The sequence below is a fragment of the Sturnira hondurensis genome, unplaced genomic scaffold (genome assembly GCF_014824575.4).
Source record: "Sturnira hondurensis isolate 20B ecotype Veracruz unplaced genomic scaffold, ASM1482457v3 Scaffold0021143, whole genome shotgun sequence".
Taxonomy (NCBI): Eukaryota; Metazoa; Chordata; class Mammalia; order Chiroptera; family Phyllostomidae; genus Sturnira; species Sturnira hondurensis.
Genome location: NW_028093774.1, coordinates 715,644 through 743,351, shown reverse-complemented (window position 1 = coordinate 743,351; position 27,708 = coordinate 715,644). Strand labels below are relative to the sequence as shown.

The 27,708-nt window shown below is 61.9% G+C and overlaps 1 protein-coding gene across 1 annotated transcript in view; it reads left to right on the top strand.

Moving 5' to 3' along the window:
• Positions 1-22,612, top strand: part of DYNC1H1 (dynein cytoplasmic 1 heavy chain 1) — a 60,573-nt gene extending 37,961 nt beyond the window's left edge. The window contains exons 36-78 of the mRNA XM_037031342.1: positions 232-462; positions 666-806; positions 1,015-1,248; positions 1,337-1,543; positions 1,636-1,757; positions 1,990-2,155; positions 2,999-3,162; positions 5,188-5,317; positions 5,717-5,850; positions 6,269-6,383; positions 6,489-6,650; positions 6,736-6,950; positions 7,057-7,261; positions 8,429-8,602; positions 8,898-9,017; positions 9,174-9,294; positions 9,975-10,170; positions 10,451-10,568; positions 10,647-10,862; positions 10,963-11,175; positions 11,308-11,435; positions 11,614-11,767; positions 12,692-12,838; positions 12,930-13,080; positions 13,222-13,475; positions 13,564-13,698; positions 13,791-13,885; positions 14,246-14,420; positions 14,592-14,667; positions 15,210-15,370; positions 15,475-15,586; positions 15,673-15,733; positions 15,822-15,945; positions 16,066-16,179; positions 17,022-17,192; positions 17,359-17,576; positions 17,667-17,770; positions 20,207-20,418; positions 20,798-20,951; positions 21,375-21,517; positions 21,661-21,829; positions 21,936-22,063; positions 22,259-22,612. Of these exons, the coding sequence (XP_036887237.1) occupies positions 232-462; positions 666-806; positions 1,015-1,248; positions 1,337-1,543; positions 1,636-1,757; positions 1,990-2,155; positions 2,999-3,162; positions 5,188-5,317; positions 5,717-5,850; positions 6,269-6,383; positions 6,489-6,650; positions 6,736-6,950; positions 7,057-7,261; positions 8,429-8,602; positions 8,898-9,017; positions 9,174-9,294; positions 9,975-10,170; positions 10,451-10,568; positions 10,647-10,862; positions 10,963-11,175; positions 11,308-11,435; positions 11,614-11,767; positions 12,692-12,838; positions 12,930-13,080; positions 13,222-13,475; positions 13,564-13,698; positions 13,791-13,885; positions 14,246-14,420; positions 14,592-14,667; positions 15,210-15,370; positions 15,475-15,586; positions 15,673-15,733; positions 15,822-15,945; positions 16,066-16,179; positions 17,022-17,192; positions 17,359-17,576; positions 17,667-17,770; positions 20,207-20,418; positions 20,798-20,951; positions 21,375-21,517; positions 21,661-21,829; positions 21,936-22,063; positions 22,259-22,387 (6,699 nt within the window). The 3' untranslated portion in view covers positions 22,388-22,612. The remainder of the gene's footprint in view (positions 1-231; positions 463-665; positions 807-1,014; positions 1,249-1,336; positions 1,544-1,635; positions 1,758-1,989; positions 2,156-2,998; positions 3,163-5,187; positions 5,318-5,716; positions 5,851-6,268; positions 6,384-6,488; positions 6,651-6,735; positions 6,951-7,056; positions 7,262-8,428; positions 8,603-8,897; positions 9,018-9,173; positions 9,295-9,974; positions 10,171-10,450; positions 10,569-10,646; positions 10,863-10,962; positions 11,176-11,307; positions 11,436-11,613; positions 11,768-12,691; positions 12,839-12,929; positions 13,081-13,221; positions 13,476-13,563; positions 13,699-13,790; positions 13,886-14,245; positions 14,421-14,591; positions 14,668-15,209; positions 15,371-15,474; positions 15,587-15,672; positions 15,734-15,821; positions 15,946-16,065; positions 16,180-17,021; positions 17,193-17,358; positions 17,577-17,666; positions 17,771-20,206; positions 20,419-20,797; positions 20,952-21,374; positions 21,518-21,660; positions 21,830-21,935; positions 22,064-22,258) is intronic.
• Positions 22,613-27,708: the final 5,096 nt, after the last annotated feature.

The window sequence follows — 27,708 nt, the reverse complement described above, 5'->3', positions numbered from 1 at the left end:
TGCCTGATGGCAGAGCCTGCCCTCCGGTGGTGGCAGGAGCCTGTGTTCCTAGGAAACGTGATTTGGGGACCACCAGGTGAAGGGATGAAGATGGGTCCTTGGAGCGCCATCCTTCGGTTCTGAACCCCACACTGCCCCTCCTGGGCCCCGCGGCCTCTCCTGGGCCCTGCCGAGAAGCAGTGAGCACACCGGGCTCCAGGAGGGAGTCAAGCAGCGTTTCTCCGCTCACAGATCCAGAGGGACGCAGCAGCCATCATGCAGCCGTACTTCACGTCCAACGGCCTGGTCACCAAGGCGCTGGAGCACGCCTTCAAGCTGGAGCACATCATGGACCTGACCCGCCTCCGCTGCCTGGGCTCGCTCTTCTCCATGCTGCACCAGGCCTGCCGCAACGTGGCCCAGTACAACGCCAACCACCCCGACTTCCCCATGCAGATCGAGCAGCTGGAGCGCTACATCCAGGTCAGGGAACCTGCCAGACGACACGCCCGGGTGGGGGGGGTGCGCTCTTTCCTCAGGGGCAGGGCTCTCGTGCAGGGTGGGAAGGCGCTGTGCTGCCCAGGATCCAAGAACTGCTAGGAGCCCCTCAGGTTTACTGTCGGCCGTAAACGTCTGGTTTGTTGTTGAAACGCCACAGAAAATGAGTCTGCTCCCTCTCTGCACAGCGGTACCTGGTCTACGCCATCCTCTGGTCCCTGTCTGGGGACAGCCGGCTGAAAATGAGGGCAGAGCTGGGCGAGTACATCCGCAGAATCACGACGGTGCCGCTGCCCGCCGCCCCCAACGTCCCCATCATCGACTACGAGGTGAGCGGTGGCCACGGGGAGGGAGCTCTCACCTCTCCAGAGCAGCCGCGCCCTGGCCTTTGGCCTCATCTCCCACTCGTAGGCACAGCCTCTCCTTCAGCCTTAGGGGTGCAGGTGGACCTAAAGGTTGTGATTTGCGTGAAGCCGAGCATTCCCCGCAAGTGCGGAAGCAGGCGGGTCAGGTGACCGGGCCTGTCCCTGTGTGCAGGTGTCCATCAGCGGAGAGTGGTCGCCCTGGCAGGCCAAGGTGCCTCAGATCGAAGTGGAGACGCACAAGGTGGCAGCCCCCGACGTCGTCGTGCCCACCCTGGACACGGTGCGCCACGAAGCCCTCCTGTACACCTGGCTGGCCGAGCACAAGCCGCTGGTCTTGTGTGGCCCCCCCGGGTCCGGCAAGACCATGACGCTCTTCAGCGCCCTGCGGGCCTTGCCCGACATGGAGGTACAGAGGCCGGGGGAGGCCGGGGGCAGGCAGCAGGTGCCCTGGTGGGCCGGCCCTGCAGTGCTTGACAGTCTCCGCCCCCGTGAAGGTCGTAGGTCTGAACTTCTCCAGTGCCACGACCCCGGAGCTGCTGCTGAAGACTTTCGACCACTACTGCGAGTACAGGCGCACACCCAACGGGGTCGTGCTGGCCCCCGTTCAGCTCGGAAAGTGGCTGGTGCTCTTCTGCGACGAAATCAACTTGCCGGACATGGATAAATACGGGACGCAGAGGGTCATCTCCTTCATCAGACAGGTAGGTGGGTGCATCTCCTCGCGCCTGGCGCCTCCCTGACCCTGGCTCTTGTTCACATTCACGCCTAAGTGTTACCGTCATGCCTCCTCCAGATGGTGGAACATGGAGGCTTCTACCGAACCTCAGATCAAACTTGGGTGAAGCTGGAGAGAATCCAGTTTGTCGGGGCCTGTAATCCGCCCACGGATCCCGGGAGGAAGCCCCTGTCCCACAGGTAACGCACAGCTCCGCAGACTTCACGGGCCGCACGCATCAGCCCTGGGGGGGTCTTAGACAGCACACCTGCCTGGGTGTAATTACAAGAAGGAACAGCTCGAGGTCCCTTCCAGGGCTCTGCGTGTGCTGCTGCCTGTTAGACCCAGGCCTGGGCGGTTGGGTGTGGCCTCGGCGTGCAGCCCGAGGCTGGGCCGCGCGGGGCGGGGCTAAATCGTGCCGTCCTTGTGCAGATTCCTGCGCCACGTGCCCGTGGTGTACGTGGACTACCCAGGCCCCGCCTCCCTGACGCAGATCTACGGCACCTTCAACCGGGCCATGCTGCGGCTCATCCCCTCTCTGCGCACCTACGCGGAGCCGCTCACCGCCGCCATGGTGGAGTTCTACACCATGTCCCAGGTACGTGCGCTCCTCACTCCTCCGGCCAGTGAGGGGCTCTGCTGGGAGGTGGCGCTGCTGCGTCCAGCCTTTCTCCTGAGTCTGGCATGCAGTCATCCCCTACACAGGCTCTGTGGCCGCAACATTTTCACAGTGCTCCCCGCTGTTTTTGCCTGCGAACACGTGCGTGTGCTGGTTTCCTCCAGGACGCAGGGCAGAGACCGTGCGGTGCCAGTCCTCACAGTGCAGGCGGAGGCCTGTCTGCCCCTGCAGCCCAGCCACAAGGCCTCTGCCTATGTCCTTGTCAGCACCATAGACGTGTATTAAAAATGCCACCGCCTGTGGTCTCTCTGAGGCCGTCCCCACAACGTCCCCCTCTCCCACGGGGCCATGAGAGACCCCCAACCCCGTCGTCACGTCCACCATGCCAAGTGCTTTAGGGGGCTGCCCGGCCCATGGCAGACAAGTCTGAAGTGCTTAGCTTTTACCTTCGCGTCGTTGCAGTTTTCCCCTGCAGGGTCTCGGTGCCGTACCGTAAACCTTCTCCTTCCATTGCTTCTGCTTCCAGTCCCAGTTCTGGTTTGAAGTCGTGCTCAGAAAGGCTTCCGCTCCCCTCAGGAACTACGCACCTAAAAACAGCTTCCAGGAGGATGTGATTGCTTCTCCAGTAGAAGCTGAGCAACTTGGCTCTGACTCTGTTTGGGCACTTAAGTAGCCATTTGCCCCAACACCGTGTAATTCCTCATTAAGAATTCCAGGGCCTAGGTTCTCTACTTTTAAAGATGTTCTGTTGCGTCGGGCCTTTTAACCACTTTCCACGTCTCAAGGCTCTTCCACAGAAGCCCTGTTTTCTGATTCCTGCAGGAGAGGTTCACGCAGGACACCCAGCCACACTACATCTACTCGCCCCGAGAGATGACGCGGTGGGTGCGGGGTATCTTCGAGGCCCTGAGGCCGCTGGAGACGCTGCCTGTGGAAGGCCTCATCAGGATCTGGGCACATGAAGCCCTCCGCCTCTTCCAGGACAGGTGAGGCCAGGGGTCCGGTTAGCGCCGTGCCCCGACTCTAAGTCCCCACGACCCACCGCTTGAGGTCCACGAGAGGCCAGCTGGCCTGTGGGTGGAAGGGTGCAGAGGCGGTGAGGGCGGCCTCGGATCTGGGGATCGATCACGACCTCCCAACCGCTCGGGGCCACAGCACTGCGACTGCCGCCAAGGTCCCCCAGGACCTGGGGTGGACGCCGTAACCTCTGTAACTGTCGTGTGGACCCCGCACACGGTAGACGCCCGTGGCGACCCGTCGGAGCACCAGGCACACTGGCGTGCGGCCGCCACGGGTCCCGGCTCCCGTCAGAGGACTTGGGGCGAGTCTCCGGGGCGCTGCTTCTCTCGTCCCATCGGCCACTTGTGCCAGTGCTCGTCTGAGAAGTGTCCCGTTGTCCCAGCCGAGTGACCAGGACAGGACGGGCGGGAAGGAATCGGCAAGGACCGGGGCTCAGGGTGGACGGCGGGGGCATGTGGTCCGAGTCAGTGAGTCTCGCAGTGAGCAGTCGAGTCCTGTTCGCTGGAGAGGGCTCTTGAAAGTTACTGACGTTGGAGAGTGGGGATCTTTCCTTGAGTTCTTCACAGTTCCCCTCCGTCTTTGTTGCAGAGTAGATCCTTAAGTTTTGTAGTTCCTACCCTGTTGATTTTTTTCTCGTGTTGGGTTGGCCAAAAAGTCTGTTTAGTTTTTTCCGTAAAATAAAAGACACATTTTGCACTTTCACCAGTAACTTTATTGATCTGGATGTTTTGAGAATGTGGGCTGTCTCCTGTTACTGGCCTCTAGCGGGAGAGGCATGGGGCGCTGCTAAACACCTTCCAGTGTATGAGACAGCCCTACAGCAAAGAATTATGTCACCAAAATGTCAAAGGCACCAAGTCACTTTGCACACCACTTGGGACACGTTTGACCAGTCGCAGCTCCCTCTCTGCATAGATGGATTTTGCTCTGCATTTGGGCCCTTGCCTTTCTTGAGACAACAAAGCACAACATGTCAGAAACACTGTGTATCTTCTCCTGTCTTCAGTGGTAAAAAGGCTGCTCCAATTTATTGATTCTGATAAGTATTTTTTAGACGCATGCTGAGACGACAGCTGTCACGATAGTCTCAGTTGCTTCAAGTGCAGTTACAGACCACTCAGCGCTCCTAGAGCCGTTGCTTGGAAAACACTGAACTGACCGACTTTTCGGCCGACCCAGTCGTTTTAATACTAGCACTTCAGCCCCGCAGTCCTTCACGGAATTTTAGGCTCATTTCAGGTTAATGAGAAAAGGCTTGTGTGGCTTTAACTACACGTCAAGTAAACAATGCCTGTCACCTGACTCACCATTGCTGTGGCACCCGGTTGCCCCTTCGGGCCACTTGGGGGGTGTTGTGCCCGCACACCAGCCCCTCAGAGCAGACCGGGAGGGCTGCAGAGTGGGCGCAGGCAGGGTCGGCCCCTCGCCCCTAGGCCAGCGGGGGTTTCCTACCGGACCAGGACCAGGACCAGGACCAGGACCAGCTCCTCTGGCCACTGGCAGCCTCAGGGTCGGGCATTGCTGGGCTTGGGAAAGCCCAGGCTGGTGGCTGCCTGCAGGCTAAGACAAGCCAAGGAGCATTTGACAGTCACGCCGGGTCTGGGTGGCTGTTCTCGCCCAGGCTGTCAGGGTCTCCACGTTGCCCTTGTAGGTCGGTGGTGGTTGGGCCGGGGGCACGCCCGCCTTGGGCTCTGGCGCTTTGGGAGTGCAGTTCTTCTGTTGCTTCACGAGCTGCCCCCACTCTGCCTTCAGAGGGACTGGTCTCCAGGGTAGTTCTGCCACAGTTCTGAGGGGTTCTGTATTCAACATTGACGTTTTGGGTTACGTAAGCTGTCTTCAATTCAGGTTCTCAGGCTTTCCATTTGTAGGCAGTGAGGGCTCCTGGTGAAGACTGACCCCCAGCCCTTGGAGTCACCGCAACACACACCAAACATGGCGTTCCCTCGCCACGCACGGCCTCCAGACTCACGCACGTGGCTCTCTTCCCCCAGGCTCGTGGAGGATGAGGAGAGGCGCTGGACGGATGAGAACATCGACATGGTGGCTCTGAAGCACTTCCCCAACATCGACAAGGAGAAGGCCATGAGCCGGCCCATCCTGTACAGCAACTGGCTGTCGAAGGTGCCGCACCCGCCGTGCAGCGTCGCTGCCTTTCCCTCGGGCCTGCTAGTCAGACCCAGCTGCCCGCTGCCGAGGGCGCCGGGGGAGGAAATGCCTGGAGCGTGGCCGGGGAGCTTGCTCATGCTTTCCTCCTGCTGAACATGGGGCGATCGTGAACGACTTGTGTGAGAACGTCCCATGTAGTGAGAAACGGCGGGGGTGTCCAGCGTAGCTGGGAGGTGGATGTTTCGTGGGCTACCGTCGGATACGCATTTCACTCGGCAGACGCCCGACACAGGGACAGTGAAGCCCCCAGTCTGACGGGGAGGCGGGGACAGCGGCCCAGGCTGGCTGTGGTGCCGACTTGGCTCTAGTGACTGACACTCCTGCTCAGTAGTGTGGCCCTGCCTTTTTCTACAGGATTATATCCCAGTGGACCAGGAGGAGCTACGGGATTACGTCAAAGCGAGGCTGAAAGTCTTCTACGAGGAAGAGCTGGACGTCCCTCTGGTCCTGTTCAATGAAGTGCTAGACCACGTGCTGCGAATCGACCGGTGGGCCTCGTGCTGTCCCAGCGCTGCCACCCCCGGTCCTGGGGTGGGGGAGGGTGACGGGCCCCACTCATGTCTCCTGCCTGACCTCGGCCCTCCATGCCAAGCAAGTCCCCCCTTCTTTCTAAGTCTGGCTCTTCTGTCCCAAACTTGTCCACCAAGCAGACTCCCCAGTCCCTCGCAGCTCTGCACACCTGCTGTGACGGCAGCCCTCCCCCGCGCCTAGACCTGCCTCCTTGTGCTGTCTGAGTGTCCAAGGGGCCAGGCCATGCCCCACTGAGCTCTGTCCCCTGGACCTCGTGGATTCAAGTCACAGCCCTTAGAAACGTGGTAGACCAGACCCTGGGAGAGTCCAGGGCGTGTGTCCCCAGCGGCTGCAGCACTAACGCCCTGCCATGTGCCCTTTCTGGTGCCATTTCAGGATATTCCGCCAACCCCAAGGCCACTTGCTCCTGATCGGTGTCAGCGGGGCCGGAAAGACCACCCTGTCCCGTTTCGTGGCCTGGATGAACGGTCTGAGTGTCTACCAGATCAAGGTGGGTCGCTCTCGCCCGCCCCCTGCTGGAGGTCTCGACTCCTGCACGTGCCCCCCCACCCCACCCCAGACTGAAAGGCGCCCAACCCGCCGGCTGCTTCTGCAGGTCCACAGGAAGTACACGGGGGAGGACTTCGATGAGGACCTGCGGACGGTGCTGAGACGCTCTGGCTGCAAAAACGAGAAGATAGCGTTCATCATGGACGAGTCCAACGTGCTGGACTCTGGGTTCCTGGAGCGAATGAACACACTTCTGGCCAATGGAGAGGTAACTCGGGGACCTTGGCCTGCGGTGGCACGTTACGTGGTTGCCTGCGAGGGCCAGTCGGGCATGGTGCTGTCTCATGTCCTAGGTCCCTGGTCTCTTCGAGGGAGACGAGTACGCCACGCTGATGACCCAGTGCAAGGAGGGGGCCCAGAAGGAGGGCCTGATGCTGGACTCGCACGAGGAGCTGTACAAGTGGTTCGCCAGCCAGGTCATCCGCAACCTGCACGTCGTCTTCACCATGAACCCCTCCTCCGAGGGGCTCAAGGACCGCGCGGCCACGTCCCCGGCCCTTTTCAACAGGTACGTGGCCCACACCCAAGCTCCGGGCCCGAGCCGCAGGCTTCCTTCCGACCAGCCCGGCCCACCCTGCTCTCTGCCTGTGCTGAGACACTGTCTCCTTCTGCAGGTGTGTGCTGAACTGGTTTGGGGACTGGTCCACGGAAGCGCTCTATCAAGTTGGCAAAGAATTCACCAGCAAAATGGACCTGGAGAAGCCGAATTACATCGTGCCCGATTACATGCCGGTCGTGTATGACAGACTGCCGCAGCCACCGTCACACCGGGAAGCTATCGTGAACAGCTGCGTGTTTGTTCATCAGACTCTCCACCAGGTGGGTCACCGAGAAGACCCCAGGCGCTTCGCCTCTGGTGCTGTGCCAACACCAACGTTCCCTCCTGTGGCCTGACCTCTGTTGGTGACGTCTCAGCCCGTGTGTCCCTGCCACCTTTGCGTTCACTGCCCTGGTTCTACCTCTGTCCGGCCTTCCCTGCTCGCTGCCCACAGCCGCCGCCCTGTGCGGGCCTGTGCTCACCTCGACCAGAGTCTGCACGCCTTTTCTCTGAAGGGCCGGGCAGTAAAAGTTTCACACGTTGCGGGCAGACAGGTCCCTGGCCCGGCCCCGGGCTCCGCCATTGCAGCATGGAGGCCCCGCCCATAGCTGCGTGTAGACGAGTGGGCACGCTCTGCCGCCTCAGCCTCGTGGACAGAGCATGCAGTGGAAGGGTCTCACCTTCTGTCGTTGGCTGCTGGCCCTCGCTCTTGACCCTGAGACGAGAGTCCAGGCTGCATCCGTCTGCAAAGCTTATAGAAACCTGTCAGCACTGCCGTGCCCCCGCCACACCCACAGGCTGCCCCCACGCCTCCGGATGTAGTCCGGCCCTGGCTCCCCACTGGCCTCGTCGCCCACCCTGCCTCCCACATCCCCTCTGGCAGGGGGACCAGAGCAGTCCGTGATGGAGCCTGAGCGGCCTCACCTGCTGCCTGATCTCTGGTCTTTGTGTCCGTTGCAAATAAGCAGTCACTCTGGCCAGTGTGGCTCAGTGGACTGGACATCGTCCCACAGAGCAGAAGGCCGCCAGTTCAATATCCAGTTAGGGCACAGGCCTGAGTTGCGGGCTAGTCCCCAGTGGAAGGTGTGTGAGAGGCAACCAACCCGTGTTTCTCTTGCACATCAGTGTTTCTCTCTTCTCTTACAAATAAATAAAATATTTCTTAAGAAAAGCAAATAAGCAGTAGACAGTAAAGGAAGTAAAAGTCACAGTCACTCAACAGTGTCCACTTTGTGGTCGCCTTTCCCTGGGAAGCACACTGCTGCAGTGGCCGTGACCTCCTTCCTCGTCTTGGACGAGTTTGGGGAGGAAGTGTCAGTGTAGGGGACCTGGGAGGGGGTTGAGCCAAGGCCCCAGCTCAGTGCCTTGGCGCCTATGGGCGGGACCCGGGCCTGTCCCACTGCGGGTGGCAGGGTAAGGCTCAGAGCACACACTCCCTTTCCTCACAGGCCAACGCCCGCCTAGCCAAGCGGGGAGGCAGGACGATGGCGGTCACGCCCCGCCACTACCTGGACTTCATCAACCACTACGCTGACCTGTTCCACGAGAAGCGCAGCGAGCTGGAGGAGCAGCAGATGCACCTGAACGTCGGGCTCAGGAAGATCAAAGAGACGGTCGACCAGGTGCCCGGCGGCGCGGCGGCAGCCGCTGGGGCGGGCTGCGGGGGGCTCAGGGCCGCGCTTCTGCTGCGCCCCAGAAAACGTGTTCTGCTTTTGCCAGTCTGGCCATCGGAATAGGTGTGATTTCGAGTTGGCTGTTTTCACGTCTCCTCGGGCCGTCCGGGGAGAAGCAGTCGGGGCCCTGACTGAGTGGTCAGGTGCCGCGTGTTTTCAAAGTGCTTGCAGCAGCGGTTGAAAATCGCGGCCTGAGGTCATCCGTGATTTGTGGCCCCCTTTCCCGAATGTGCTCTGTCTTCAGGTGGAGGAGCTGCGTCGTGACTTGAGGATAAAGAGCCAAGAGCTGGAGGTGAAGAACGCGGCGGCCAACGACAAGCTGAAGAAGATGGTGAAGGACCAGCAAGAAGCGGAAAAGAAGAAGGTGCGCCTTTCGCTTCCGGCCTCTGGGGAGGGTGGGAAGTGGGGTCTGGCCAGCTCTCGGAGCCGGGGGGGCTCCTGGGGGCAGCGCCTGGGCGGGCGGTCAGCAGGGCAGCCCCGCCTCACTCCCAGCCGAGCCGCCCTCCGCCCTCTGCCCTAGGTCATGAGCCAAGAAATCCAGGAGCAGCTGCACAAGCAGCAGGAGGTGATCGCAGACAAGCAGATGAGCGTCAAGGAGGACCTGGACAAGGTGGAGCCCGCCGTCATCGAGGCCCAGAACGGTAGGCGGCGGGGCCCCCTGCAGGCCTTGGCCCAGCCTTCCCAGACCGACGTGGAGGCATGTCCCCGTCCCCGCAGGCGCTGCCGCCGCAGCGAGGCCCTTCCCTCGGGAGAACGGACAAAATTAGCTTTACGGGATGTTTTTGATGATCCTTGACTGAATTTCAGCAGGAACTGCTCGGACGTGTGCAGTGTCGCCCTCTTGTGGTGACTGCTGAGCACGCTGGTGGTGGCCGGCGGGTCTTTTCTGAGATGAATCAAAGGGCAGCGTCCCGACCCTGCAGGCCGTCACCAGTAGTTGGAGTTAGAGGGGAACCTGGTGTCCCCACCCCCGTTTGGGCGGGATGACCCTTTCTGCTGTTTGGGGGCAGTCAGTGCCAGCCGGGTGACGTCTGACTGGCTGGTTGAAGGCAGCCGTGCAAAACGCACGCTCTCGGTGCTCAGCCCCCAGCTGTGTTCTTCACCTAAAGGTACTTTCAGGGGTTTCTGGACGCTTCGAGGCACTTTTCCAGGTACAAAGCTGCTTTTTGCAAAACGTTGCAGTGTGTGCTGTGTATGTGGTAGGTCTTCAGGACTCTCCCACAAACCACCGAGTGCAGCTGTTCTGGGGCGACTGCGGTCAGGGCGCCTGGCTGGGATCCGGCCCCCTCTCACCGCACTGGCCCCCCCCTCCCGCCTGCAGCCGTGAAGTCCATCAAGAAGCAGCACCTGGTGGAGGTGCGGTCCATGGCCAACCCGCCCGCCGCCGTGAAGCTGGCGCTGGAGTCCATCTGCCTGCTGCTGGGCGAGAGCACGGCCGACTGGAAGCAGATCCGCTCCATCATCATGCGGGAGAACTTCATCCCCACCATCGTCAACTTCTCCGCCGAGGAGATCAGGTGGGCGCCCGGGGAAGCAGCTTCCTCCCCGAGCTCCGGCCGGTGGCAGTCGCACCTAAGCCCTGCCAGCTGTGTCCTGCTGCGGCCCGGTCTGTCCACTGTCCGGGGAGGGGGGCGGTCAGAGTCCTCGGCGGCTGCGTCCCCTGGAACTCGGGTGGACGTGGCTCGGCCTCGCTGGGCACTGGGCAGCAGTGGGGAACTGGCCTCTGCGGTTCGATCGTCCGAAAGCTGCGCCTCCCTCTGGCCTGGCGCGTGCTGAGAGACAGCGCTTCTCTTGCAGTGACGCCATACGGGAGAAGATGAAGAAGAACTACATGTCCAACCCGAGCTACAACTACGAGATCGTGAACCGGGCTTCCCTGGCCTGCGGCCCCATGGTGAAGTGGGCGATCGCACAGGTAAGGCGCGCGGCCGGTGGCCCTGCCCGCGCGTGGCCCGTGGGTCCCTCAGAGTAAGAGCCCGTCTGCCCCCCTCAGCTGAACTACGCGGACATGCTGAAGCGCGTGGAGCCCCTGCGCAACGAGCTGCAGAAGCTGGAGGACGACGCCAAGGACAACCAGAAGAAGGCCAACGAGGTGGAGCAGATGATCCGCGACCTGGAGGCCAGCATTGCCCGCTACAAGGAGGAGTACGCGGTGCTCATCTCCGAGGCCCAGGCCATCAAGGCGGACCTGGCCGCCGTCGAGGCGAAAGTGAGTCCCCAGAGACCCTGTCTCCGGCACGCCCGTGCGGTGCTCGCTGGAGAAACGGCACGTGCTTCCTGGTGTCCATCCCACTGGCCTTCCCTTCCAGGTGAACCGGAGCACTGCTCTCCTGAAGAGTCTGTCGGCCGAACGTGAACGGTGGGAAAAAACAAGCGAGACTTTCAAAAACCAGATGTCGACCATCGCTGGGGACTGCCTCCTGTCGGCTGCGTTCATTGCCTACGCCGGGTATTTCGACCAGCAGATGCGGCAGAACTTGTTCACCACCTGGTCCCATCATTTGCAGCAGGCCAACATCCAGGTACCGCCCCGGGGAGCGGCACGCGGGGGCACGGGGGGGACCACCAAGGGACCCTGGTGGTGTTCCCACCCCCGCCCCACCACCACTCCTGCCGCGTGGAGAGGCGGCCAGACTGAGCGCCCCGCCCCTCAGTTCCGCACAGACATCGCCAGGACGGAGTACCTGTCCAACGCCGACGAGCGCCTCCGCTGGCAGGCCAGCTCCCTGCCCGCCGACGACCTGTGCACGGAGAACGCCATCATGCTGAAGCGCTTCAACAGGTGTGTGCCTGTCTGCGGGGCGTGTGGTGGCCCCATCTCAATCACTCCTTCGTTAGAGGGGCAGGCGGGACGCCGGGGGTGGGCAGGCAGCGCGGCACTGGGGCTCGGCACCTGCCCCCATCCCCGCCCCTGTGCTTCTTGCTGCCCTCTGCAACCCCCTCCTGCACCCCGCCCCCAGGTACCCGCTGATCATCGACCCGTCCGGGCAGGCCACAGAGTTCATCATGAACGAATACAAGGACCGCAAGATCACTCGGACCAGCTTCTTGGACGACGCCTTCAGGAAGAACCTGGAGAGCGCCCTGCGCTTCGGGAACCCCCTCCTGGTGCAGGTCGGTGTGCCTCCGAGCTCTGCAGACCCTGCTCCCGAGTGTGCGTGCCTCTGAGGGCCGTATCCAGTGCCGTCAGACACGGCCGGCGCAAGAGCTCGCTCAGTGACGGACCCGAAGGGGCGGTGCGTCAACTTCCAGGGCTCCGTGTGCCAGAGCAGGGGAGCACTGTGAGGCCTGTGTGAAAACCAGTGCCACAAAAGCGGTGTTTGTGCGTGAAGTCACACTGAGTTTGGGTCGTCACCGTCCCCTGGAACTTTCTGCCATGGTAGAAACGTTCTGTGATCTGGCGTATTCTCTGGCTTATGTGACTAGGGAATGGGGTTTTTTTTTTAATATTTTATTTATTTATCTTTAGAGGGGAAGGGAAGGAGAGAGGGAGAGAAATAGCAATGTATGGTTGCCTCTGCTGAGGACACACAACGTATCATGTGTCCCCTGCCGGGAACTGGCTTGCAACCCAGGCATGTGCCCTGACTGGGAATCGAACCACGATCCTCTGGTTCGCAAGCCCGTGGTCAATCCACTGAGCTACACCAGCCAGGGCCAGGAATGGGGTTTTTAGTAACTCCTTTTTTTTTTTTAGAAAAAGGGAAGAGAGGGGGAGAAACATCAGTGTGTGGTTGCTTCTCATGTGGCCCTCACTGGGGACCTGGCCCTCACCCCAGCGTGGGATCCCTGACTGGGATCATACCAGTGAGCCTTTGGTTTGCAGGCCGGTACTCAATCCACTGAGCCACACCAGCCAGGGGGGAATTTCTTAGTAACTTTTTATGAAAGTGATCGCGTACTTATCACACATGGATGCCTAGGTGGCCGGGGCTTCTGGGCAGGGGGTCTCTGTGGAACAGGGGGCCCAGCAAGGCCCCATTCGTCTCCAGGGTGCCCACGGTGTGAACCACCCTTAAAGCTCATGCATGTCTACAGGACGTGGAAAGCTACGACCCGGTCTTGAACCCAGTGCTGAACCGTGAGGTGCGGCGCACGGGGGGGAGAGTGCTGATTACCCTCGGTGACCAGGACATTGACTTGTCCCCATCGTTCGTCATCTTCCTGTCCACCCGCGACCCGACGGTAAGAACAAGGCCCTTCCCATGTGAGAATGTGGCGTGTTGGGTGGTGGGCTGGTGTGACAAAGTGGACCGTCCTGTCCCCCTTCCGGCAGGTGGAGTTCCCACCAGACCTCTGCTCCCGAGTCACCTTTGTCAACTTCACGGTCACCCGTAGCAGTTTGCAAAGCCAGTGTCTGAACGAAGTACTTAAAGCAGAGAGGCCCGACGTGGATGAGAAGCGTTCCGACCTTCTGAAACTTCAAGGTGCGTAGCTGGGTCTGGGGGTCTAGATGCTGTGAGCGGGTGAGGGGCCAGGTCCTTCCGGGGCTGTGTCAGCTCTTCCAGGCGCGCCCCTCTCGGACAGAGATGCGCGCCGCGCTGACTCCGGGCCCTCGGCCGCTGCAGGGGAGTTCCAGCTGCGCCTGCGGCAGCTGGAGAAGTCACTGCTGCAGGCCCTGAACGAGGTGAAGGGGCGCATTCTGGATGACGACACAATCATAACTACGCTGGAGAACCTCAAGCGCGAGGCCGCTGAAGTGACACGCAAGGTGGAGGAGACCGACATCGTCATGCAGGAAGTGGAGACCGTGTCCCAACAGTACCTGCCGCTGTCCACCGCCTGCAGCAGCATCTACTTCACCATGGAGTCCCTGAAGCAGGTGACTGCGGGGGGGGGTGGGGGGGGCAGCGTCCGGCCGGACGGGAGCTAACGGGCAGGTGCTCACGGCTGGGTCGCTGCCCCCCCAGATCCACTTCCTGTACCAGTACTCGCTCCAGTTTTTCCTGGACATCTACCACAACGTCTTGTACGAGAACCCAAACCTGAAGGGCGTCACGGACCACACGCAGCGCCTCTCCGTCATCACAAAGGACCTCTTCCAGGTGCGCGCCGGCCCTCACCAGTGGTGGGCCCGGGGCCGGGGCGGTGCAGGGGCGTTTCTCTGAGCAGGAGTGTCTCCTGCTCTGGTCCCCAGGTGGCATTCAACCGGGTGGCCCGGGGCATGCTGCACCAGGACCACATCACCTTCGCCATGCTGCTGGCCAGGATCAAGCTGAAGGGCGCGGTGGGGTAAGGTCGGGTGCCCTGCCCACCCATCCCGAGGCAGGGCATTCCGTAGGCTGCACAGGGGGTTCAGGTTAGGGGAGCTTTTTTTAAGATTTTATTTTTAGAGGGGAAGGGAGGCAGAGAAACATCAACATGTGGTTGCCTCTCGCTCACCCCCTACTGGGGACCTGGCCCACAACCCAGGCATGTGCCCTGACTGGGAATCAATCCAGCACCCCTTTGGTTCGCAGGTCGGCGCTCAATCTACTGAGCCACACCAGCCAGGGCAGGATACATTCCCTTTTGTCCTCTAAGTCCTGGCTGCTCTTCTTGTGACAGTAGAATGAGTCTAAGAGACCCTCCCGGCCCCTTGCCCCTTCCCAGGGAGCCCACCTACGATGCCGAATTCCAGCACTTCCTGAGAGGGAAGGAGATCGTCCTCACAGCCGGCTCGACGCCCACCATCCCGGGCCTGACCGTGGAGCAGGCCGAAGCAGTTGTGCGGCTGAGCTGTCTCCCTGCGTTCAAGGATCTGATCGCGAAGGTTCAGGCCGACGAGGTGGGTGCTCTCCTGGGCCTCCTTCCTCAGGAGGTTGGCCGCAGGGCAGTGAGTGTCACTAAACCCAGAGCCTCACGTCTCCGCTTGCATCAAACATCCAATTCCCCAGCCACCCTGGGCCCGCAGACACGGGCCCTGCTCTGCGGTGACGCTCTGCTGTTGTGTCCGCAGCAATTTGGCATCTGGCTGGACAGCAGCTCCCCGGAGCAGACGGTGCCCTACCTCTGGAGTGAAGAAACCCCCTCAAGTGAGCCCCCGCCAGGCTTCCCCGTGGTTTCCATTCTGGGCTTTGCTGCTGGGGAAAGGGCCACTGCTGAACACGGTCACTGTCCCTGAGAGGGGCGTGCCCACACTGAACCTTCGGGACCCGGCTTAGAAGTGGGAGAGCAAACGCCTGCCCATTTGTTCTGACTTGGGCTTGAAGATGGAAGGAGAAACGACAGGGAGATCCCTGCGCGGCATCCGGGGGCATGGGGGCTGCTGCGGAGTGTGTGCCCTGAGGCCTCAGGCCAGTCAGGTTAGGGCGGGAGCCTGGGGACACCTGCTGTCCTCTGCAGACGTCTTGGACACCAGTGTGGGTGCTCTGTGTGCAGCGAGCGGGTATCAGTGAGATCAATCACAGTGGCCTGGCATCTGCAAACACCTCGTCATGGGTGTGTCTGGGGGATCCACTGAGGACAGCGGAGGGGGAGGCAGCTCTCTGGGGGCAGAGCGGAGCAGAGGCGGTGGGGGACAGCTCCCAGCCGGTGCCATCACCAGCCCCCCAACCCTCCCGCGGCCTCTTCGCAGCGCCCATTGGTCAAGCCGTCCACCGCCTACTCCTGATCCAGGCCTTCCGCCCCGACCGCCTGCTGGCCATGGCCCACACGTTCGTCTCCACCAACCTCGGGGAGTCCTTCATGTCCACCATGGAGCAGCCCCTCGACCTCACCCACATTGTGGACACGGAGGTGCGCCGGCCACACCAGCCACGGCGGCGGGGCTTGCCCCCTCCTTCCATACGGGCCCCGTCGGCTGGGGCGCTCTGGCTGAGTCCCAGCTTCTTGCTCTGCAGGTGAAGCCAAACACGCCTGTCCTCATGTGCTCGGTGCCTGGGTATGACGCCAGCGGGCACGTGGAAGACCTGGCTGCTGAGCAGAACACGCAGATCACGTCCATCGCGATCGGTAAGGGCGCTGCTGGCCTTGGGCTGAGCCCCACAGAGTTCACGGGGTCACGCCTGCCGTGCTGACTCTCGGCTTTCTGGCCCCAGGCTCGGCAGAAGGCTTCAACCAAGCCGATAAGGCGATAAACACAGCCGTGAAGTCGGGCAGGTAAGCCTGTCCCGTTTGCTTGGGGAGCTTGGCTCCTGGGCGCTCTGGCGGGACTTGAGTGGGGCTGTGGCCTTCGCTGTGCCTGCAGGTGGGTGATGCTCAAGAACGTGCACCTGGCCCCGGGGTGGCTGATGCAGCTGGAGAAGAAGCTGCACTCGCTGCAGCCGCACGCCTGCTTCAGGCTCTTCCTCACCATGGAGATCAACCCCAAGGTGGGCAGCCGGGCGAGACGCCGGGCCCCGTGCTGGTTGGGCGGCCTTCTCTGTTCGGATGGCGGGGTAGCACTGAGTTACAGCGCCCAGACTCGGCATGATGGGTGCCCGTCTCCGCAGGTGCCTGTGAACCTGCTCCGAGCCGGCCGCATCTTCGTGTTTGAGCCGCCCCCCGGCGTGAAGGCCAACATGCTGAGGACGTTCAGCAGCATCCCCGTCTCCCGGATTTGCAAGGTAAGGGCTGCCCTCTGGGGCGGCCCAAAGACAGGCCCACCCCGGGCTTGGACAGGGGCCGCGTGCCCTTAGGAGCGCCGGGGCGGCCCACTGTGCCCAACTGCTGTCAGGGCGTCCTTCCCATGAGAGGCTGGAAAGCCCGTGCACGCAGCTTTGGCACAGGGCTCAGTTCCGGGCTGCTATCCCAGACGTCCGGAACCCTCCCTCCAGGCGGCCTGGGCTCAGAGCAGAGGCCAGGGCACATGGGCAGGAGGGCACTTCTTAACTTCCGAGGTTGACCCTCAGCAACACGACCTCCGTGCCATCCGAAATCCACCTGTGACTTTTGACTCCCCAGAAACTTTCCTGCTGACCCTTGGTGTCTGCAGGAGACTGGTCCCAGGTCCCCCGTGAACACCAGAATCCACAGTGCTCATGCTCTCTGTTTAAAAGGGCACAGAACGGTAGGCGTGGTTGACCCTCCGCATCCGAAGCACAAAATCCAGCAGTATGAAGGGTTGACCATATGGTTGCTGGAAAAAAGTCACAATAAGAAACAAGTGGAAGGGGGAAACTGGAGTGACTGGAACAGCACACAGTAGAAAAGGAAACGCCCGTGTGTGAGGAGGCCTGTGCAGCCCCAATTCCAGCTGCTGAGGCTCAGCTATGTTTACGAGGCGCCTTCCTGGCATTTGAGGGGGAGTTGTCTCCTGGAGTTTCCTGTCGGCTGAGCGATGACCTCAGCGGTGCCAGCAGCCATAGGAGCTCTCAGCACCGCAGCCCTGAGACTCGGGCTGCTCTGCCCCACGGTCTTGGACAGAGGGCGCTGCCCGAGGGTGACCGTGTGCTGGCTCTCCCCACAGTCGCCCAATGAGCGTGCCCGCTTGTACTTCCTGCTGGCCTGGTTCCACGCCGTCATCCAGGAGCGCCTGCGGTATGCGCCCCTTGGCTGGTCGAAAAAGTATGAGTTCGGGGAGTCTGACCTGCGGTCAGCCTGCGACACGGTGGACACGTGGCTGGACGACACAGCAAAGGCAGGTGTAGGCTGGGCCTTGTCAGAGATGGGGGGCACCCAGACCCTGTCGTGGCTGTGGTAGCAGCTTACACAGGTGACGGCGGGAGTGACCTGTGAGGTGTAAGTGCCGGCCCCCACCCCGCCCATGAACCAGCTCTCCGCCCGCCCCACCCCCACCCCCCCAGGGCAGGCAGAACATCTCGCCAGACAAGATCCCATGGTCTGCACTGAAGACCCTAATGGCCCAGTCCATCTACGGCGGGCGCGTGGACAACGAGTTCGACCAGCGTCTGCTCAACACTTTCCTGGAGCGCCTGTTCACGACCAAGAGCTTCGACAGCGAGTTCAAGCTGGCCTGCAAGGTGGACGGGCATAAAGACATTCAGATGCCGGATGGCATCAGGTAGGAGCCCGCCTCCCCTGCCTAACACGGTCCGGACGCCAGGCGTTTCCACCCTCACGCTGACGCTCTTCCCCGCGTGTGGTTTTCCAGGCGAGAGGAGTTCGTGCAGTGGGTGGAGCTGCTGCCCGACACCCAGACGCCCTCCTGGCTGGGCCTGCCCAACAACGCGGAGCGGGTCCTCCTCACCACCCAGGGTGAGTGCCCCGCGCGCCTGGCCCCCTGGCCCTCCTGTCCCAGCTCTGCTTCCGGGGATAACTGCTCCCAGGGACAACTGAGAAAACCTGTCCTTGGTTGTATATCTTTTCTGCGGTCTGCGCCCAGCGGTAGCACGAGGCTTGACGTCCCCGCAGAAAAGCTTGTCTTATGTTCAGAAATAATGTGGTCTTCTTAGCATCGGAAGGTGCGGGGTTGTTGAGTGATGTTTTAAAATTAGCTTCTTGTTGGAGTTTTTTTTGAAATTTTTGATTGTACAGAGAGAGGAAGGAGGAGAGAGAGACGTGGATTTGTTGTTCCGTTTACTGATGTGTTCATTGCTGGGTTCTTGTGTGTGCCCTGACGGGGGATCGAACCCTCAACCGTGGTGTATCCAGGCTCTAACCAACTGGGCTACCCAGCCAGGATCTGGATTTTTTTTTTTTAATGTTATACTTTCATTTTGTTTTTCAGATTTTTAATTTATTTATCTTTAGATAGGAAGAGAAGGAGAGAAATATCAATGTATGGTTGCCTCTTGTGCATCCCCTGCTGGGAACCGGCCTGCAACCCAGGCATGTGCCCTGACTGGGAATCGAACCGCGATCTTCTGGTTTACAGGCCCACACTTAATCCACTGAGCTACACCAGTCAGGGCTGGAATATCTTTTTAGAACTTGTTTTTCTCTTTGCCCACCAGGTGTTTTTAGCCACCTAATCCAGCGGCTCTCGGAAGGTGATCCGCAGAGCTGCAGCGTTAGCCTCACCTGGAAACTCTCAGAAAGGCAGGTGCTCAGGTCCCACCCCAGTGCACCTGGCTCCGGCCTGGGGTGCAGGAGGCTCAGCCATCTGGTTTAGTGAGGCCGCCTGGTGGTTGGTGCCCGGGTGTGAGAACTGCTGGTGGAACCAGACTGCTCTTTCTGGGAAAGAGGCCCAGGGGAGGCTGGGGTCGGCCCGAACTCGTGCACTGGCTGGCAGGGCTGGGCCTGGCAGGACAAGGGGCCCATCAGGCTGGCCCACCACTCTGGGAAGAGAGACCACTGGGGGGCTGCTCCTTGACCCAGGGCGGCCTGCAGGCAGGCCAGCTGGGGCCCCACCGACACCCACAATGAAGAGTGAGGCTGCATGCTGAGCAGGCCTGGGGGAGGGTAAGAGCCGGGTCACAGGGCAGGGCTGTGCGCCCCGCACTGGCACAGGGTGGTCTGGCCTGCTGCGCCCCCAGGCTGCTGCGCAGAGAGCACGAGAGCAGTGCTGACGGGGCAGACGGGGCAGACAGGCGGCGGGGGCTGCTGCCGGCCTGGTAGGCCCCACAGGTGAGGGACCTAAAAGTAGGACAAGCGCCTGTGAATGGCAGCAGGCGGCGGCGGCGAGCCCACGTGTGCCGCAGGGCCCTGTGTGACGCCATGCATGACGCCATCCCACCCCAGCCTCATGTCACACAGCCACTACGTCTCAGCCGCTGCCGGGTCGCTGGGTGGCGGGGGTTTTCAGCTCCGTGGTACGCTGTGGGGCCTGTCGTGGGCACAGCCTCTTGTGCAGCCCAGGGCTGCATGGGGGGTTGTTTAGGGTATTTACGTGGGGTGGTGTCAGGGTCTGCAGCCCACTAGCAGCTGGGTCCCTGTGGACACCCCGCAGCGCTGCAGTGACCGTGGTCTGAGCCCATCACGCGCTGCTCTGCCGAGGCACCTCACCTGCCCTTCCGAACAGCACGGGCGGCCTGGCACCGACAGGGAGGCCCTGGGGCTGGAGCCCATGTGGGTCTGGCTGTGGGGAGCTGACCTTGTAGCCCCGCTCCAGCCTCCACGTGGCAACGCTGCTCAAGAACCCAGTCCTCACCCTGGAGGGTGGGTCAGTGGGTTGGAGACGTCTCATAGCTGAAGGGTTGCAGGTTTGATTCCCAGTCGGGGCACACATGGAAGGCAACCAATCCATTTCTCTCTAAAAGCGATGAAAAAGCGTTCTCAGGTGAGGATTGGGGGTGGGGAGAACTGGCCCTGGCTGGTGTAGCTCAGTGGATTGGGCATAGGCCTTTGAACCAAAGGGTCGCTGGTTCACTTCCCAGTCAGGGCACATGCCCGGGTTGTGGGCCAGGGGTCCTCAGTAGGGGGCACGTGCAAGGCAACTACACATGGATGTTTCTCTTCCTCCCTTTCTCCTTCCCTTCCTCTCTAAAAGTAAATAAAAATGAAAAGAACTGGACCCTCAGTCCTCCAGTCCTGAGCTAGGCACAGGGCGGGGACAGTGTGGTTCCCTGGGGCCCGGGGTCCCCCAGGAGCCCTGCAGGCCCAGCAGCCATGACTTCCTCTGGTGGCCCTTCATCTTCTGGGTCTGCCGGTCTGTGCTTTAGAAACCACCCAGTTGGTTCCTCACGGGTAGCGCGTTCTGTGGCCCTCGTGTTGAGGCCGCCCTCCCCCTGACCCCGCTGCCGCCCCGCCCAGGCGTGGACATGATCAGCAAGATGCTGAAGATGCAGATGCTGGAGGACGAGGACGACCTGGCCTACGCGGAGACCGAGAGGAAGGCGAGGGCCGACTCCACCTCTGACGGGCGCCCGGCCTGGATGCGGACGCTGCACACCACCGCGTCCAACTGGCTGCACCTCGTCCCCCAGACGCTGAGCCACCTCCGACGGACGGTGGAGAACATCAAGGTGGCCGGGCAGGCCGTCCCAGAGCCCGGGGGCTCTTGGCAAGAAGGGGGTGGGGAGCACTGCACAGGCCGGTGCCCAGTGGGAGGGCTGGCCCCCGTGAACCGGCCCAGAAGTGTCTGGGACGCTGTCCATCTCTCAGCCCAGAACCATGGAAACAACCCTCCAGCCCTCCTTACACACTGTCGAAGCTGCTGTCGGTGGGTAGGGCCAACGAGCCTCATGGGGGCTGGGTCCCAGGCGGTGCTCAGGGCAACCAGGGAGCCCTGGACAGCGCTGTGGGTCCTGGGCTCCAGAGACCTGTGGGCCGGGCTGCTCCAGAGAAGGGGCCTCGGCTCAGCCCTCTGCCTGTGACCCTGGCCTTCCCTTCGAACCACCACAGGACCCTCTGTTCCGCTTCTTCGAGAGGGAAGTGAAGATGGGCGCCAGGCTGCTGCAGGACGTCCGCCAGGACCTCACCGACGTCGTCCAAGTGTGCGAAGGGAAGAAGAAGCAGACCAACTACCTGCGCACACTCATCAATGAGCTGGTGAAAGGTGCCCTCTCCGCCCGGGCTCGGCCCCTCGCCTGGGGCCGCCTGTGTTCATCTAGTGCTGCTTCGGTGACACTAACACCTCTGTGCAACTTCTCAAGTCTTTAGGGATGGAGGCAGGACGGGGGTGGGGAGGGGACTTGAGTCTGAAGGCGCAGGGTGGCCCCAGGTGTCTCTCATCAACACCAAGAGCAGGAAGCACAGTGGCACAGAGTTGCTGCCACAGAGCTGTGACAAGAGGCTGTCACTGTGGTATCCCCTGGGGTGGTCATGTGCTCCTGACATGCCCCACCAGTCACACTGGACGGGCTTGGGGTGGAGTGTGCACCTCTGGGCACACACAGGCTGTGGCTGAGTGCCGGCTGGTGCCCGGTCTGCGCCGGGGTCTGTGGAGGCTGACGCTCCAGCCTGGGGTCTCTCCCTGCAGGGATCTTGCCACGGAGCTGGTCCCACTACACGGTGCCCGCGGGCATGACGGTCATCCAGTGGGTGTCCGACTTCAGTGAGAGGATCAAACAGCTGCAGAGCATCTCACTGGCAGCCGCGTCGGGTGGAGCCAAGGAGCTGAAGGTGGTGCCCTTGCCCCCGAGTAGCCTGGGAAGGGCTGGCGGCCGAGCCGGGTTCGGGAGCAGCCGCCACTGGGGGCTCAGGGGCCTGGTCTGACCCAGGCGAGCACATGGGGCCCTCCCCTCACCACCGCCCTCCCCCCACAGAACATCCACGTGTGCCTCGGCGGCCTGTTTGTGCCCGAGGCGTACATCACCGCCACCAGGCAGTACGTGGCCCAGGCCAACAGCTGGTCCCTGGAGGAGCTCTGCCTGGAGGTCAGCGTCACCACCCTGCAGAACACTGCCCTTGATGCCTGCAGCTTTGGAGTCACAGGTGAGGGGGGCTGCGGCCCGGGCCCGCCGACGCAGCTGCCCTCCCCAGCGCCTGGCCCTCGAGTGTGGCGGCGGGCTCACCTGACGGTGCCCCCTTCACCCCGCAGGCCTGAAGCTGCAGGGCGCCACGTGCGGCAACAACAAGCTCTCGCTCTCCAACGCCATCTCCACGGCCCTGCCGCTCACGCAGCTGCGCTGGGTCAAGCAGACCAATGCGGAGAAGAAAGCTAATGTGGTAGGTGGTGCCTCCCCATCCTTTGTGGCCAGGGGGACACTGCGGGTCTGCATCTGTGACCAGGACACAGGGGACTTGTACCTAGAGTCACCTGTGTCCCAGGAGCAACAGCCCCACACCAACCCGTGCCCCTTGGGCGTGGCGCCCCATTCGCGATGGCCGCCCTCAGCCGTACCTTCTGCCCTTCCCTCGCAGGTGACATTACCCGTCTACCTGAACTTCACCCGGGCAGACCTCATCTTCACGGTGGACTTCGAAATCGCCACCAAGGAGGACCCTCGCAGCTTCTACGAGCGCGGTGTCGCGGTCCTGTGCACGGAGTGAGACCATACGCCGTGGCTCCCTTCTGTGGGGAGGAGGCGACACTGACTTCCTTCAGTCTCACTGCCGCGGGAAGGTGTGGGCTTGTACAAGCGCGGTCAGCCGTTGGAGGCTGGTGGAGCGAGAGGCCAGACGGCTGGGACTGCTGGGGCGTGGAAGGACCCAGCACGTGTTTGGAGGGCCGAGGGCATGGCTTGTTTTATGAAATAAAACACTAAGCATGATCCGATTCCCCTCCTCCGTCTGTGTGCCAGGCGAACTCGGCTGTGGGCCCGGCCTGCGGCCCGTGGGTCTGGGGCCTGGTGAGGGTGCGGCGCCCTGGCCCAGCACCCGGTTCTTGCAGACCCTGGAGGGACAGCGGGTGGAGGTGGCTGGCTGCTGAGAGCTCTTCACCTTCACGGGACGAGGCAGGTGTGGCTCCGCGCCTCATGAGTGTTAACTCCCAGGTTGGCAGGGAGGCACAGGCCCTGCGACAAAACCCACGCACCCGTGAGTCTGGGACCCATGGTCCGTGTCCTGCCTGGACACTCAAGCCCTGACCCCAACCCCAGCTTCTGTGGAACTGCCAGGCCCTACATCTCCAGGCCAAGACTAGAGCCAGAGCCCCACCTCACTCCCTTCTAGAAGGTTCCTTCAGAGGTGCTGGGAGGCCTGACTGCGGTCACACAGCTGTGTTCCGTTGAAAACTGCCCGTTTTCCATGTAGCTCTGACCCAATCCGTGGGGATTCTTAGCATTTGTGCGGCGGGAGCCCTGGCAGCGCAGCAGGCTTGTCCCCCAGGAGGCGACAGCCCACTAGGGGTGAGGGTCCCAGCGGAGGACTGGCTGGCGTGGCACCAGGTGGGGCCCCGGACACAGCAGATGTGCCCATTGGCGCGTGGGAGGTGGGGGAGGCCCAGCCGTGAGGGACGTGGAGCTGTGCCCCGTGGGGCCAGGGCCTGCTACAGCCGGGCCCAAGCAGAGGTAGCAGGCTGCCTCGGAGACCCCTGCCTGCCCCCTGGGTGCCAGCCACCAGGACCAGTGTGGCAGCTCCCCCAGCCGGGGCTCCCACATGGGACCCAACAAGGACCCCGTGGTGCCCACTTGCCTCCCAGCCTAACACCTGAAAGGACCACACCCAGGTCGGGCCCCTCAAGCCTCACTCCCTCCAGGCCCCCTTCTGACTCCATCCATGGGGTCTGAGGGGGACCCCTCTGCTGGGACCACCACTCACCCTGCAGCTGGAGGGTGAAGTTGGACAGTGGTCACAGCCCTACCCGTTCTCGCTGGCAGAAAGGGGGACCCAAGGGGACAGGGGTTGGGGATACAACCAGAGCACAGGCCCGAGGGACCAGCTCCACCACACACACCACCAGCATCTCGCAGAGGAGAGGCGCCAGCCCCCAGAGCTGTGCACCCCCAGCTGTCAGGGACAAGGAGGTCTCCGGAGGACCCCTGTTTGTTGGTACCAGGACTAGCATGGGCTAGGGCTTCGGCGAGCGGAGGGCAGGGCCGCGTGGTGCTCGTGGTGTGGGCCTGTGAGGAGGGGAGACACCGTGAGACTGGGGGGGGGGGCACCAAAGCCACGCCCCGTTGTGTTCTGGCAGCTGAGGCGCAGTGGTCCCTCCTGCACCACCCCTCCCTCCGCTGCCCACTCGCCCACTCACCCGGGTCTAGGCGGCCGGCTGCCTCTTCCTCTTCCTCTTCTCAAGCTCTGAAAGGAAGAGCTCCAGTTTCCTCTTGGACAGGGAGAGCCTGTGCCCCTTGTCCCTCTCACTGCCCAGTCTGGGCAGCTGCCCTGACACTCGGGTGCTGCCCTGGGCGCGCCAGCCAGGCTCCGGGGGCTCCCCGACAGGGAGGAGGGGCCGCCAGGCTCCCTCCATCACCCCTGGGCCGTCCGGAGGCGCAGCCCCAGGCCTGCCACCCTCCACGGGCTGCATGTCCACGTCGTCGGCCCCCAGGCCCCAGGGGCACCGGGGCTCGGCTGGCAGCTCTCACAGGGAGGCTGGGCACATGCGACCAGAGAGTCTTCCAGGTGGGCCTGACTCCTAGGCTTCAGTGCGTGTGAAGGCCGGTGACAGGTCAGGTGCCCCGGAGACCAGTCCTTGAGGCTGTGGGCCAGAGGAGCAGGGGTGTCCTCCAAACCAGTGTGTGGATCTAGGAACTGACAGGCAGAGTGCCCCTGAGCCCTCCGAGGACTCGGGTTGCGGGGCGGCACCCCCATCCCCTACACAAGAGTGGCCCCGGCTCGTTCTCTCACCCACCTCTCTCCAGATGCCTTCAGCCAACTCCACGTGGCTCCTCCTGGGACCGGCCTGGGGGAAACAGGCTGGAAGAACCCTCTCTTGCCAGGGAGGCAGATGCCCGGGCGCCCACTGCCCACACTGCGGTCCCCACCACCCCAGGCCCTGGGAGGACAGTGGCCCTGGCGGGGTACAGGGTGGCAAGGACATGATTCTCGGAGCCCAAGCAGGCGCAGACCCCACAGAGCTTTGGTAGAGCGACTGAAATGCACAGCTGGGCCCCTGGGAACCGGAGAGGCAGGCAGGACCCTTCAGCCCCACACGCAGCCTGGCCCTCGTTCTGGACCCAGAGCCAGAAGGCCGTGGAGAGCCAGGTCCTCTGTCTCAACTCTTCCTCCTGCTATGGAGGCTCAGGGCCAGGACGGCCAGGCACCCAATGTTCTAGAACCCTCCCCAGAAACCCAGGGTTTTCTTAACCCGGAGACAGATTCCCGAGGACAGGGATCTGAACACCTCCGACTTGGGGAAGAGAAAAATGCTGTAAGGATGATACCAAGAACCACTGGTGCTTATTTATCCAAGGAGGGTCCGGCCAGGGTGGGGTTCCTGATCTCGGGCACACAGGGTGCGCCCCCCACCCCGCCCTCTGGCCTCTGAGCAGGAAGCACCTTGAGACGATGGAGCACATTTCTCTGCCTCTTCCAGAAGCCGGCCCTGGTGCTGGTGGCACTGAGCACTGCCCCGATGCAGCAGGGTCGGCTGCCACTCGGACTAGCCATGGCTCGGGGCCAGGGGTGCGCTTGTCACTGCACTGAAACACATCCAGGCTGCGGGGACAGAGCACAGGTCAGGGGTCACAAAAGGTGGGGTGCAGGGCTGACCACAAAAGGCAGGAGGGAGCTCTCTGGGAGCATGGCACCATCCTGTCTTGACTGGCAGTGGCCCCACAGGGCACATTCGTCCGAGGTCAGAGCTGGGTGCCAAGGGGAAACCTGACTGTGTCCACACCAGTGAGACAGGTCCGGGGACCTTCCGATGCTCTTTCAGTTCAACAGAAACCCACAGGCAGCAGCCACGATGACGCCTCTGCGTGGGGAAAGCCCCTCACCAGGCAAGGCCCGTCATTCATCCACGCTGAAAGTTCTAGAACATTCCAGGGCGGAGGGGAGCACATCCAGCTCAGATGTCCTCCTGCCCTCCTGTCTTGTCTTGTTTTTTAGCAGATGAAGAAAGTGAAGCCCAGGCTGGGGCCGGACTTGCCCAAAGTGTCATAAACTGAGAGCTTTCCCTACAAAGTTTGAAGTTGTTAAAAACAACTTAAAAAAAAAAAAACATACACCCAAAGAGCAGAGAGAACACCCACTCTGAAAACAAGCCCCGGACAGGTATCTCAGTGGGTTACAGCGCCGCCCTGCTACACCCAGGTTGCAGGTTCAAGCCCCGGTCAGAGCACAGACGAGACTCAACCAACCTCTGTACAGCTTCATGTCCCTCGGTGTCCAAGAACCCAGGGGACACTCGCGAGACCCTGTGGGAAAGTGCCCATCACAAAATGCGCCGCCTGAGACAGACGGGCTCTGCCCGATGAACTGGGGCTTCCCAAAGGGGGCTCCTTGGAACCCCAATTCTCAGGCTGGGGAAGCAAACCAGACCCCAAGCCGCCCTCGCTGCACAGGACACGAATCAGCATTTCAAAGCCAGACAGGCTCCCAGCAAAGTGCCATCCATTTCTTTAGTGTGAACTAAAGTCTATAGTTCATTCGGGTTTCTTTTGTTTCCCCCTCAAGTCCCATTTCTGTGTCAGGATCCCTCCCAGGACACCCCACTGCACGCGGTCCCCTCGTCTCCTGAAGCTCCTCCTGGCTGTGCCTGTGGCTCGGCCTCGACCGGTTTGAGGACTTTGTAAGATGTCCCTGGATCTGATAGGGGCTCTAGGGGTTAGGGGATGGCCACAGAGGGGCAGGGCTCTCTGGTCACAGGGCAGCGAGGGCCTGTCCCCTCCCCCTCCCCAGACACCCTCTGGAAACACGTCACCTTGCCCAGCCCACACGCAGACGCAGAGAATGGCCCCCAAGGGCCCTGTCCCTGCACGTCACCTACACTGGGGCTACAACCCTGTATGGCATTATTTCCTTCTGCTGTGGCCAAGACAGGCTCTGCTGGCACCCGCATCCCTTTGACGAGCCCAAGGCGACAAGCGTGATCTCCAGGAACACACCTGGGAGTGCTCGGTACTCTCCACGGCTGAGTTCAGGCAGAAGCACCAAAACGGTGAGGTTACAACCAACAGAGGAAAGGGACCCCCCCTCCCCCCTACCCGGTTTGGGCCCAGCTCCTGCTTTCCAGAGCAGCAGGACAGCACCAGGTTAAAAGGCTTCTGATCTGCTTTCTCATCCAAAGGCCCTTCACGGGCCGGACAGAACACACCGCTCAGCCCCGCCCAGGTTGGAGTGCCGTCCTGATGGGAGTTTGGTCCCTGCTCAGGGCTCATACAATGAGCGACCAGTGAGTGCACCAGTGAGTAGAACAAAAGTCAAAGTTTCTCTCTCAAATCAGTAAATTAAAAATAAAAACTATTCAACCCTATGCAGCGTGCCACCCAGGGACCTCCTGGCCCCCAGGCACCAGCGGCTCAGCAGGCGCTCAGGCAGAGCAAAGTGGCAGTCAAAACTCCTCGGGCAGGGACCCTCCGGGACTCGGCGCCCCCGGCTCCTCCCCCCTCGAAAATCAATCGCAGGCAAAAGCTCTCGTTGCACAGACCTGCAGAAGAACCCTCTGAGACAAAGACCGTCCACCCCTGCAGTCGGCCTGTCACACCAGCCTCGGCAATTCTTTGTAGCCAAGGTCAAAGTGGCCTGGAAGTTGGCTTTCTGCTCCCCGCATCCCATCTGCCTTGAACCGTGTCTCATTTGGCCTCTTCGCGGCCGGTCTTCCCTTCCTGCTCCCCCTGAGAGTCCTTGACCCCCGCCCCCAACCCCCCACAGGCCAGCTCAGGAGCTGGAGTTCCGGGTGAGCACACAGGCTGACGAGGGAGACACGAAGGGCAGGACACGGCCGGCCATGGGTTGCCGGGCCTAGAGGCTGGGAGAACGATTCTCTCACG